This window comes from Harpia harpyja, chromosome 22 (assembly GCF_026419915.1).
Source record: "Harpia harpyja isolate bHarHar1 chromosome 22, bHarHar1 primary haplotype, whole genome shotgun sequence".
Lineage (NCBI taxonomy): Eukaryota > Metazoa > Chordata > Aves > Accipitriformes > Accipitridae > Harpia > Harpia harpyja.
The window spans coordinates 18,227,026-18,240,343 of NC_068961.1; the positions used below are offsets into that span (position 1 = coordinate 18,227,026).

The following is a 13,318-nucleotide window of genomic DNA, read 5'->3' on the forward strand; positions in this document are numbered from 1 at the left end:
CTATAGCATAAATATATCTGTGATGATTATCTCAACTGTATCTGGCTGCAACCCAGACGTTCGTTAAATAACCATCACAAGATTGGTAGTACTGTTCCTATTTTACAGATACCTGCAGGATTGTTCTTGACAACATATGGGCTGTGACAGCCAGAAGTCTATGACAGGACATATTTGTGATTAAAACTCTAGATGCGTTCCACAATACCAAAAGCTTTAATTGCCTAAGGTTGCTCACCGACTGATAGTCAGGTCAGTTTAATTCAGTCACCAAGAGACGAATGCAGACAAACAGCTCTAAAATTCAAGAAGCCTAAAGTGAAACCTTGGCTTGTCCAGAGTGCTCTTTTGTTTCTCCAGAGTATGCATTTTTCCGAATGAGGAATACAGGTTAGTATCTAAGGATTTCAATAGCTTTCAAATGTAACATTAAATTTAAAAGATTTTAACATCTTTTGGAATAAAGACTGTGTTTTGTCCAGCAGAGGGAGACGAGAGTTTTAGAGAAATGTACAAACCCCAAGCAGAACAGGGAAAACAATTCTTTAACTCAAATGTATCAGCTACAGATTTTAATATAGATTTTAATTTATAAGACATAGTACCCTAGATCATATAGGCAGCTAAATCTGATTAAAATCAGACTTAAAAGCATATTATAGTCCTTGATACTGATGTAGGATTTGTAGCCTTCATCCCACTTCAAGTCTGATCCTGTACAAATAACAAGAAAACACACTTTCTCTAACATGATTTGAAAGTCCTACTGTGATTCTTGATTAAATTTTAAATGCAAAAATATTCAAATTCAACATAAAAATTAGAACAAAAGCAGCCTTCTCTGCCTTTAAATTGAGTATTATTCACGTCCACTAGCCTGAGACAGATTTCTTGTCCACGATACATTTCTGTCAGATGTTTTTAAAATCTGACGTAATACATTCAGTGAGTTTTTTAGTTACTCGCATTCTTCCAAATGTTCTTTCTCTGTATACAAGTGATCCCTGAAATACACATTGTGAAGAGAGTAAAAAGAGCTGATATAGAAATGTTAGACCTTTCCATTTGTTAATAAAACAGAACCTTTTGCCAGAGATCTCATCGCAGAATTATTTTCAATAAGAAATGCTCTACTAATGATTTAAAAAAAAAAAAAGCTTCAGATAGTAATTGGAAACATATTTCATTTCTTAGATAATCTCTTTGCATTTTTTTTTCAAGCTAGAAAACCTAAAACTGGTATATTTAATAGGAGTGAAAAAAGAGATTTTAAATGAGATCTCACTTGAAGAACAGCAAAAAACAACATAGACCCGACTCCGGAGTCTGGAGGGCTAACAGAAGAAAACTATGCCTTTATTCATCTGCTTTCTTCTAGTTTTGACTCCTCTGTAGTGCTGTTTATCTTTGATTAACTCCCTTCAGATGTTCTAGTCAGTAATATTTGAATATCTCTGCTCATACAAGTAGTCATATTAATGTCAAGAACAGCATGGTGGGGTATGGATAGCCCCGAAGCACAGCGGCAGCACGTATTAATGGGGTCCTGAATCCACCAAATACCCCAGGGTCCCCAGAACACACACTTCTGTTTTTCAGCCCACGCCAAGGAAAAATTAGAAGAACTGGTAATAAATCTATGCCACTGAATAAAAGTATGTAAGTAAATAGTGCAAACATGCCATTATCGCCCAAACAACTCCAGTGATGCCGTGCCGAAGGGAAGCTGTATCCTGACAGGGAGCAGAAGAGGAGGCAGACCAGTCCAGCGCAGGCTGGCAGCCAGCACCCTGAGCAGCCAGCCCAGCACCTTGGTTACCTTGTGCGATAATATTCCTGAACCTCTCTGTCACTGTTATAAACTGCTGTGTGCTGAAAAGAGAATTTCAGCTGGAACTAAATGAGAGACTCGTAGACGATTATCACACTGTGATAAATGAAAATTTGTTGGCTTACCATGTGTAGATTTAAGGATGTGAGGCGAGGACAAAAGTAAGATAAAGGTACCTCTACTCTCCCTTTGTACTTCCTTTGCTGATCAAATGCAGATTTCACAAGGCCCAGTGAATACGAAACCTAACACTAACTACCCCGACTCACAATGCTATACAGCAAGGATACTTCCAAGGACAGAGAAACATACTCCTGATTCGCAGTCACTTGTCTCCGTGCTGTGAACACCCAGCAGTCTCTTCCCATTATTATTTCTGTTGAGTGGCCTGGAGCTTTCCATTCCAGTAAAGATCTAAGTGTTTTCAGCCAAGCTACAATAAAACATAAAATAAAATATAAAATAAATAAAATAAAATAAAGTAAAATAAAGTAAAATAAAATAATAAAGTAAAATACAATAAACCCAGTGTGTTTTACATGAGGAAACACCTGCCAGCAGTTTGCACTCAGGAAAAGGTCAATGGAAACCTGGAGGAAGCTCTTTGCAGAGCGTGCCTGGTCTTTTTTTACAGTGGCCCAGTAAACCATGGTCCCAGCTCAGAAACCCAGTCCCTGGGCTGACCGGTTCACCTCTCACCTCCATGTTTCACAACCGGAGAAATCTATCACCCGTTGCCTACTTCGAAAGCAGTTTTAAAGCTGCAAGCAGTGGGATATTACCTCACTCCAGCTTATCTGGCACAGTGCATTGTTCACAGGCTACTCAGATTCACAGCTGCAATAAAAGAAAACCACTCGATAAGCAGCTCTCGGGTTTGTTATTGTTCAGACCTCCAGCTGATGTGCTTCGGGGTTTACTGAATTATCAGGGTGGTTGCGTAACTGAAAGGGGGATGAATACCATTTCAAACCAGAAAATGAACTGCCAGGTGCAGGTGTGAGACGGACAAACAGAATCAGCACGGGCTTCACACAGACAGCAAAATGGCAAATCCTCCCATGATGAAAGTAATGGTCACATTAAAAAAAACCACAAACAGAAAGAGAAATATTCTACCTTAGCCATATATTGTCTGCTTGTTCTGTGTTATTTGTTAGTTCTGGTGTTGCCAGCCTTCAGAAGAAAATCCTGGTGTCAGAGCCAGAAAAAGATCAAGTGGTTGGCTTAAAGCCAATCAAGCATTCCTCTCGGTTTCTTGGTTTGTTTCCCAAATCTTTGGAAACTTTTCCCGAAATCGTACAGGGAACACTGAACCCGTTCACTGACTCCCACAGCCCCTCAGCGGGGACCCACTACCTCTGTGCTGTGAGCTGTGTGAGGAAAGTCATCGCCCGTATGTGGATCAAGGGGTGGAAGGTGGCAATCCTGAGCGGGGACCACTGTACACGGAGGAGTCAGAGACCCACCTCACAGTTAACCTGTGCTGTGCTGCACAGATCAATCAACCACACAATTTATCCTGTGCTTGGCCACAGGATAACTCGGGCAGCTCACTGTAACAGGAGCCTGCGGGCAGCTCCCTCTTGGTACCAGAGATCACGCCTCCTGCCTGGCCTTGCCTTTGTCTAAAAGGGCGACAAGAAGTTCTCCTGCGAATGGCCTTCGTGAATAGAGTTGTCTTTTTATAAGAAAATTGTACCCTAGCTCCAATGGCCAAAAAGGAGCTTCTCTCCACGGACAGGACCTGCTCAGCGTGCCCTGGGAAAAATCCACTTGGGCTCCACCTGATGCTGCACAAACACAAGGTTCCCAGCATCTGAAGGGACATAAGATTTACTCACTACCTAAATTCCCCCTCTTACTCTGTCTTATTAAAACAACTATTTCATTAAGCCATTTGTTGTCAGGCCTTTCTTACAGAGATCCAGAAGATTCCTGCATCGGATCACTCTCACTTCACCCCTCACCCCTGAGGAGAATATCCTCACTTCCCACCCGTGCCTTAAAATATAAGTGTGTCTCTGAAAGCCAGGTATCTGTGCTCCTCACGCAGTCAGTGGAGAGCCAATCCATACAGTTCATGGACTCTGCAGAGCAAGGCAGCGCACGTTTGGTCGGCTGAATCACTTTCTAGACTCCACTGGTCATGCAGACCAGCCCTCCATATGAGGGTAGGATTACTGCAAGGATGGCCACATCCTCATTTGATTAGGATATATGAAATGTCTGTAAAAAAATAACATAACAGAAAGCCATTTCAGATACAAATGTTGCCAGACCATCCAAAGGATGACCAAAAAGGACCTTGAGTACTCACAGTGCTTGCATGCCTGCAGCAGAAGACAGAAGCAATGCCTGATCACAACACTGTTTCAAAATAATTTTTCTTTATGAACACAATCCATTCAAAGTTGCTTGAGTTCAGCTGCAGTGGCCTACCTTTTGCCCAAGAACAGCTTTTCCTGATGCAATCAAACATTTCAGGATGACTGCAACAGCTGGGAACTAGATATAAAAGTGTCACCGGCATGCTTTTGGCAGCCAATGTTACTGTGCTGTTTGTGGCTAGCTAGTCTGGGGCATGTCATTATCTCTCCCAGTATCTCATATAGACTTAAAGATAGGCAGGGGCTTAAATCTTACAAAAGAACATTACCAAATATGTAGCGATCCCTAACCCCATAATGCCAAGCTAGTTAAGAAGTGAACCTATCTAAAAAGTGCTATAAAACATAAATGGCTGGCCCCAGCAATGAAACAGGCCCTTAGACATCTATCAGATAAGCATGGTGCAGCACATGGTGAAAATGGAACCAAGTTATTTTTAATTCATTCACTCTCATTGATCTTAGGTTATTAACAAATAATAAACTATTTTGCAATTTAGATTAGATATTGGGAAGAAAATTAATTATTCCAAGACTGTTGACAATGACAGAGACGAGTTAAAATAATCTTGCTGCAGCTATTGACCGACATTTAATGTTGTTGCCAGTAAAGAATCATGCTTTAGATGAGAATTCAAAGTAGTTTCCTTTCACAGGATTAAAAAGGAGTTCACAAACCAAGCCAGAAAAACTGTTCAGCTGTTGGCTGCTGCTGTACCTCCTCCTTTGCTCTCCTCACACTCATAGGAGGAACAGAAACTCCACCCAAGCTTTCATCCTACTTCTGCCTGAAGATCTAAGTTGGTGCACAGTCATCAATACAGCCAAGGACTGAAGACACTCAAGTGGGAAAAATTCTCTGGCAAGTTTCTTTTTTCTTCTTTTTTTTAAATTTCTTGGGTCACTGCCCAGCCACCAACCCAACCTCTCGTTCTGCTAGACTGAATCTGTGGGAAATTGGGTGTGAGTAAACAAGGAAACGAAAGAAAATACTTTTGGCAATGTTTGCTGTTGGGATTGAAATGTCTTTTCTCTTTTCTGGCTTATATTTTTAATCGAGATGATTTCTGTAGCCTCCCCTTAAGCAGAACTTTCCTCTGTCCAGATTCTGGAGCTCTGAAGGTTATGGCTAAGAAAAGGCCTCCTTGAGAGAAATCCAGAAATCAATAACTAGTTACTGTAACACTATACAATAGGCAGTAGTCTTAACAAGGTCAATTTAAATAATTAAAGTCTAACAACCTTTAGTTAATGATTTATCTAGTTCAGGTTATTTATCTGCAACAAATTTCAATATACAGCAAAGAGCTCTAAGAGAGAAAAGCTCCCGGAACAAAACACAGAAAAACTCTGCAAATATTTTTGTGAGTATGAAGCCTAAAGGGTGTTAGCAGGTGTTTCTGTTTATTTTCTTTTAAAAGAAAGGTTTGGGTCCTGTATGCTGACTTCAGTGGGACCTGTTACGCTCCACCTTCTTTTGAATCACACCTCTGATTATTTTTTCTTGCCTTTCAAAGGCCACATACTTACAGTCAGAACTTTATAGAAATATATTTGATAAAATGTTTAAAGATGGGAATAATGGCTTTTTTTCTCTTTTTGTATCTGAATAAACAGAGTGATTTTTAGAGATGCTGAGAACCACCAACAGCAATATACCAAGCATTTCTGAAAATTAGATCCAGCTTTAAGGAGCCTATATATGGATCCGGATAGGCCAAATCATAGCCAAAAAATCAGAGGACATGGAATTCGGTCAATGAGAGACCTCAAGAATGGATGAGTAAATTTAGATTTTTTTTTTTAGAGCAACCATGTTAATTCCAAGCCTTTCTTTCTTCATGCAGTGCTCAATGGCCCTGGATAAAATGGAAGATTTGAGTCTGAAAGAGCCACTGCGCCAAGTTGAGATAGGTGAAGTGGAAGGTATTCCCTTCACAAAAACAATGTGCACCACATGGGACCAAGTGTGGAAGTTCAAAGCCAGACCTGACGATCTGCTGATCGCAACCTATGCAAAAGCAGGTTGGTGTGGGTAGGAAACAGAATAGAAAAGTTGGGATAGTGCTTATTGTTGGAATTGAAAATTATATTGTTCTATTGTGACTGATATTTGTTTAATCCCAAACCAGACATATTTTAAAGACATGAAGCTCTGTCAGCTGTGACTAGTAACTTCAAACTCCTTTGGTAGAAGTAACAACCATCTATTAATATTGAAGTTCAAATGGCCAAAATCTAATTACCTATACTTAAATGTTTCCTTTGATTTAGATTATATACATATGTATTAATGGCAACAACAGAAGTTTTCCACCAATAGGTAATGATTTAACAAAGTCTAGTAAAAAGTCAGCATTACTAAGAAATAATAGAAACTGACTGAACAGCTCTGAATTGTATTATGTATTTGGGGAATGACTTGGTGTGTAAACCGGTACTTATTTCTGGAAATGGGTTAATTATTTTAAGGAAATAACCAAATTCACCTAATAATTTCAGGCAATAAAATAAAATACCCACCATTAATACTAGCTATCTGCTATTTTATTCAGTGATTGGCCACTTAGCTCATTACTATTTCTCCTCTTCATCAGACCCTTTATACTTACTACACAGGAAAACAATGAATAACAAGCATCAATATTAATCCTGGATGAATACAAACATGTACAGTTTAGGGGATTCAGGAACAGGTTCAGGAACATTTGATGATCACAAAAAACCAATGACTTGAATTAGCAGGAATTTTTAAGTATCTTTTTCAGTAGGGAAAAAAATAACATTATTACAAAAAACCCCAAAGCATTATTTTTTTAAAACCTAAAAGCTTTTAATTTATTTCCTGTATACTGAAAGCAAACCTACATTACTTTATCCAGCCTGGATTAAAACCTCTCAGCCATTGAACCGAAAAGAAATGAAGTTAGGAGTCTGTTTGACATTATGTTCTATCTGCCAGAGATGCACAATTCAAGCATCTTAAGAAGGGCTGAGTTTCCTGCCCACATTGCTTTTCAAGTTATCCATTAGCCTGTTCTCTAGCTGATCGGCCACAGTACCTTGGAGGAGATGTGGTTAACCCAGTGATCACGGCTATAAGGGAAAAGAGGTGCATGAGAGACACAATACTGTAACTCTTACAAGATGTTGCAGTAGCTCAGGCAGATGAAATGTTGTAACGAACTTCATTAAAGCATTTCAAATGGGAACGCTGAAAATATACTGCAATTTTTTTATATTTTCAAAGTGTAAGAATTTTTTACTCACTCAAAGTTCAGGTATTTCATTTTTTCATTCAAATTCAGGATGAAAACAAATGTTGAAATACCTGAATTTTTGTGAGGTATGAAAATTGGGAGGAGGGGATTTCATTTCTCTCTCCAAATAATACAATCTCCAAATAATAGTGAGTTTATCCCAGAGCTTTTTTATTACTGGCATGGGGGGAGAGGCTATTTCTGTTGGCAAGAAGAAGCCTGTCTAAAATGGAATCCCTGAAACTGTGCTTTGGGAATTACCTTTGTATTCCTAATTATGCATTTTTCCTCCATTTTCCTCTCTTTCCACTTTGTCCATCATCTTCTGTGCTGTTCCTTCCTCCTTTAATATGGAGTCCATCCTTCTGGCTTTCACTTCCCTAGCAGAAGAGACTCTTGGCTATCCCTGAGGGAAACATCTAAATACTGACATTTTCAGGTACCACATGGACACAGGAGATAGTGGATATGATTCAACAAAATGGAGATGTTGAGAAGTGTAGACGTGCCACTACTTACAGACGCCACCCTTTCCTTGAGTGGTCTACCCAAGAGTCTTCAGCTGCAAGTTACTCAGGTGAATATTACACAAATAGGTTTGTATTTTAGACAAAATGAAACAAAACAAGTGCCCAGTGCTGATGCCACAGGTTTCCTGGGAAAGGTCCTGCTTGCTTTGTCACTGAAGTATGCACCATGTTGGGTATTAGGGATCAGTTCAGTTGCTTTAACATAAACATCTAGTGCTACTAAAGCCGATGCAAGGCTGGCAGATGTGACTTAGGCGCTACTGAAGACCATGCTGGTTTGGAGTGGCATCTGAAAGCTGTGTGTGATACCCCACAGTACCTAAAACAGCAGCAGGTATGCGTAAAATGGCAACGTGGGGGCAATTGAAACCCATTCTCTCATTAGGGGCTATATGGAAGATAAACCTATATCATGGATGTATTCCCAAAAGGTGGATAACGTTTTCAGTGGTTTTGCTACTGTTTCGAGTAACCGCTTTTAAGTTCTAGGGTCTAGTGACCTAAACAAGCTATGGGGCATTCAGGCAACCAGCAGGCCTGACTGTTTTGCAAAGACAGTTTCCTACAAGAGTCTTCCCCCTGCAAGGGCTCCTGTTCCACACAAATCTTTAAGCCAGACTCTCTTCACATTTGAAGCTAAAAAGCTTGACTAACTCTGCAGCAGAAGTGCTATTTTTTCTTTTCTAAGCTAGACTGTGTTGACACAGAGAGAGAGAAAAAAATGATAGAGCATAACAGCGGATGATAGATAATGATAGGAAAAAAATGATAGAGGTCATGATAGATGTTTAAAAAGGAGGGGGGAGGGGAAAACACATCTCCACATATCACCAGATATTCCCAACTATTCCCATATATCCATAGCTACTCAAAATCCACTGTCCATCATTCTCTTAGCTTCTCTTTACATGCTATCTAGAAAGTCTAGTCAGCCAGCCTACTCTTCTCACATCCTAGAAAGAAACAAAAATTTCTTACCTGCAAAGTGAAAGGAAAGCACTAAATATTGCAAAGGAAAACTTTGGTTGGGTAAATATAAATTAGTATTCAACATTATGCCTTGGAATGCAGGGATTAGACATGGGCCCAAGAAAGCAAGAAGAAGATATGAATCAGTGCTCCCCCTTTCCTCCTTGAATACACAGGTAAAAATTTCTCTAGAAACGCTGGAGGTGCTTATGCAATGTTGTATATGTTACACTGCTACGTAATTGCTTTGGAGATGAATGATCGTTGCAAGGTGAACTGCTGAAAAGTCACAGTCAAAATCACACATATGACAACAGCAAAGAAGTGCTAGTGCAATTTAGAGAACAAGCCACATCTCATAATGAAACATCCCACAGGCCTGGAGTTAGCTGAAGCTATGCCTTCTCCACGAACAATAAAAACTCATCTCCCTGTGCAGCTGGTGCCTCCCTCCTTCTGGGAACAAAACTGTAAGGTAAGGCTGAAGAGGTAGGACTCAATTCTACTTCACCTGCAAAGAAAGTGACATAAACCAGGACTGAATACGGTTTCCAGAATCTTTGTGAAACCTAAGGTCTCCCCAGATATTTTCCCTTCAATGTGCAAAGCCTGTGTGAAACTAAAGAAGTCATGACCAAGCTACCTAAGCGTTGGATTTCAGAAAATGGCAGCTTCAAAGCAAAATCTCTTAAGCCTCTTTCATCAGGCTGCAAGAGAAAACTCCAGGAGATGCTCAATACCTATATAAGCGCATGTAAGTTAATTTTTCTCTCTCTTTTCATATCAATAAAGATCATCTATGTGGCGAGAAATGCAAAAGACAACCTGGTGTCGTACTACCATTTCCACAGAATGAATAAAGGAATGCCTGACCCAGGAACCTGGGAGGAGTTCATAGAGAAATTCATGACTGGAAAAGGTGATGAACTCCAACCAGTTGTATAAGAGATTTTGTTCATTTAAAAAATGCATGACATCATTTATTTTTTTTTTTCAGCTATGGTATGAAATCCAGTGCTGACACTCTGCAGAAGGATATCTACTGAAGGTGTTTCAGTAGTAATTTATCTTCATCCATGGGTTTTTATTAGTACCTAAAGGATTAATTCTATCTTTACATTCCCATTTTGGGGAAAAAGAAAAAAAAAAAGAAGAGGTGCTCTTTATTCTATTATCATTCAGAAACATATGTGACAATTTTTAGACTTAATTTCTCCTCTCTGAGGTTAAAAGAAACCTGCTTGGAAGGCAGCTGGGAAGGAACAGTGGTTTAATTGGTTTTACTTTAGCCTGATACACAAGAAACCAAGGTTTAATTTTGTGTAGAAATGTACGGTGTGAATTTGAGTTAAGGGAGTCTTTTTACCTAAATTCATCTGTATAAAAATCAGGCATCTGAACAAAGGCAGTTATCTAGCTAAAGACGGGCAACACCAGAAGCTGATTCTTCCTTTTCTAAAAAAGGTGCTTATATCCCAGAAAGAAAACCTGCTCAGGTGGATGGCAGTCTGCAATTTTGGTCAGTAAAGCTTCCATAGGTCCTTAATGTTTTTGCCACCATGTAGGCCTAGCAACAGCACTCTCTGGACCAGCATGACAGTCTAAAGGAGACCTTGTGTCTTGTGTTTGACCAGCTCAGCTTGGGAGCCATCTGTGCCAGTGCAGACACCTAGAACATAGCTACCTCTGTCCAAGCTAGTCATCTTGATAACTGCTGGAGAGAAACAGGCACTTCTGATAGCATACCACATATTTTAACCAGTTAGAATCACAGAATATTGCAAGTTGGAAGGGACCTTTGGTGTCCATCTGGTCCAACCCCCTGTCCAAACAAAGCAGGGCTGATTAAGACCGGTCTGGTCCAGCTGATCAGATGAATCACCCTAGAAACATCTGTTTCTCTCCATCGACTGTAAAGGCAGCCTGGATTTTTCATTCAGGGGTAAGCATCTGCATTTGTTGCCTGTGAATCCTGCTCTGAGCATCCATACGCCTGAGGGATTAATAGCACAAATGCTGTGATAAGCACAGAGCACAGCAGTCATGATTCAAAACCAGCTGGGAAATGCCCAGACACTGATTATGGGGGAAACATGAGTGCCACAGATACCTAAAGACAGTTTGCCCATTTATACCTGCTGATGATGTTACTCCTTTTTCAGTGCTGTGGGGTTCCTGGTATGACCATGTGAAAGGATGGTGGAAGGCAAAAGATAAGCACCGTATTCTCTACCTCTTCTATGAAGACATGAAGGAGGTAAAAGGCTGAATGTATGTTTATAGAGCTCTGAAATCTGTAAGTCCAGTAGATACGATCAACAGTTTTCTAGTATAATGCCAGCTGTATCAGTAAATCTTTGGATAACCTGATTGTCTCACCCTAACAACTGCAACTTTAATAATTTCTTTGCTTTTCCTGGCTCTGTATCTTATCCCATGTTATTCTCTCTGCAGAATCCAAAGCAAGAAATTCAGAAGATTCTGAAGTTCCTGGAGAGGGACGTGAATCAGGAGGTTCTAAACAAGATACTCCATTACACCTCGTTTGAGATAATGAAGGGAAACCCCATGACAAACTACACTAACGAGTTTCAGGGAATAATGGATCACTCTGTTTCCCCATTCATGAGAAAAGGTACTGAGGTTTGTTACTGGCATCAGCTCTGTCTTCCTGGATGTCATTCTGTTTTGAAATAAGCCTTGAAGTACAAGTATCTAGTGAGTCATGGCTAATGGGCTTCAGGAAAAACTGGTAAATTAATCTTTTTTCTTTTTTTGCTTTGCTGTTTCTTAGGGGTTGTCGGGGACTGGAAGAATCATTTCACTGTGGCACAGGATAAGAAATTTGATGAAGATTATAAGAAGAAAATGGCTGATACCTCTCTTGTTTTTCGTACAGAATTGTGATTATTAGCAATGGGAATTATTCTTTATGATATTCAGCCTTTTCCATTTTATATATTTTGCTTTTCCTTCACAAAACATCTGGTCCCCTAAGATTTCAATATCTCTCTTTCACATGCCACTGATTTTTCATTATCATGGGAGTGCCCAAATTATGGGGAAGTTTAGGTTGGTCTCTCTGAAGAAAATAATCCCATTGGATACTTCTCATTCATCCCTCCCACAGTAACTTTCAGCATTATCAAAAATATTTCAGACGTGCATTGAGGTTTTGTCTTTGTAAAACTGCAGTTGATATTGCTGGCATTTTCAAATCAACCTCTAACAGAAATTAGGAACCAATAGGAAAACAGGTGTTAAAAGAGTGCAACAGGTGTGGGCATTATATGTTAGTCACATGTTGTACGAACATCAATCAATAAACAACAATAAACAAATTTAAAGGTGGTCAAGTATAAACAGAGCAACAGGAGTGCACAAAGTAGGATAATTTTCTTTTTCTCTCACTTTAAGCTGGACATCATAAATTCCGTTGAGATGAAAGCAACATTTCCAAAAACACCGAACACCCATTACTTCCTTTCATAAAACTTGCTAAAGGGCTACATAGAGGCATTTATCTACAATCCAGCTGTGGAGGCAGCAGTCCCTACCGCATTAAGACAAGAAGCTTTTCTCACTGTTGCCCTTTAAAACGGACAGCATAATCTTCTGTTAACATTTGGAGAATTCTGAAAGTTGGTATGACCCAGGTGAACAGTCAGTGCTGCATATACCACCTCCCTCTTCGCCACCGTTGTAAAAGTGTTCATCAGACGCATCACGTTATTACCTCCTCCTTTTCTTCACTCTTCTCTTGTTATCCAAACATACAACCACCCCGTTGAGGGCTCTTAGTTGCAATTGGGCCTGGTTGATATTATCATATAAAGACCAGTTCTGCTTTAGCAGTAGTATCAGCACTATAGCCACGCTTTGAGCTTGAAGGAAATGAACTAAAGCAATTCATAGCCCATTTAATTACAGACAACCATTACCAGTTTGCTTTTGGTTTTAAAGTGCCACCATTGAGCTTGGCACACAAAAAAGGCCCCCAAAAGTTCCTGCTTAACTGGGTTTGCACTCTGAATGCCAGAGGGAAAGCAACAGTAGCTGGAGGAAAATACTGTCTTAGTCTCATTTAGTCTAGTTTAGTCTAGTTTAACTCAGAAAATGTTTGCTGGGGCTATTTTCCCTTTGGCCTGTGGAGAGTTCCAAGGATTTAGAATAGGAGCAGCTGTCAACATGCACAGTCCATTTCAGGCTATTTAATCCAAATATCTAAAATGAATGCAGTTCTCTAAAGGGCAGCAGTATCTTGCATCAAGATTGAAAACAAACGAAAAGCTTCCTGCTAAATGTAGAAGTTACATTGTCAGTTCCTGGCCCACTGAG

The 13,318-nt window shown here is 39.8% G+C and overlaps 1 protein-coding gene across 2 annotated transcripts; it reads left to right on the forward strand.

Annotated features, from left to right (window-relative positions):
- The first annotated feature begins 4,918 nt into the window (after positions 1 to 4,918).
- On the forward strand, positions 4,919 to 12,321 carry SULT1C4 (sulfotransferase family 1C member 4). 2 transcript variants are annotated; one of them, XM_052774110.1, is made up of 8 exons: positions 4,919 to 5,083; positions 6,069 to 6,246; positions 7,921 to 8,058; positions 9,358 to 9,455; positions 9,773 to 9,899; positions 11,143 to 11,237; positions 11,435 to 11,615; positions 11,775 to 12,321. In XM_052774110.1, the coding sequence occupies exons 2-8, from the start codon at positions 6,075 to 6,077 to the stop codon at positions 11,885 to 11,887; spliced, it is 924 nt and encodes a 307-aa protein (XP_052630070.1). In that variant the 5' UTR covers positions 4,919 to 5,083; positions 6,069 to 6,074; the 3' UTR covers positions 11,888 to 12,321. The 2 variants fall into 2 exon arrangements, with proteins under 2 accessions (XP_052630070.1, XP_052630071.1); XM_052774111.1 differs by lacking the exon at positions 4,919 to 5,083 and adding an exon at positions 5,501 to 5,585.
- Positions 12,322 to 13,318: the final 997 nt, after the last annotated feature.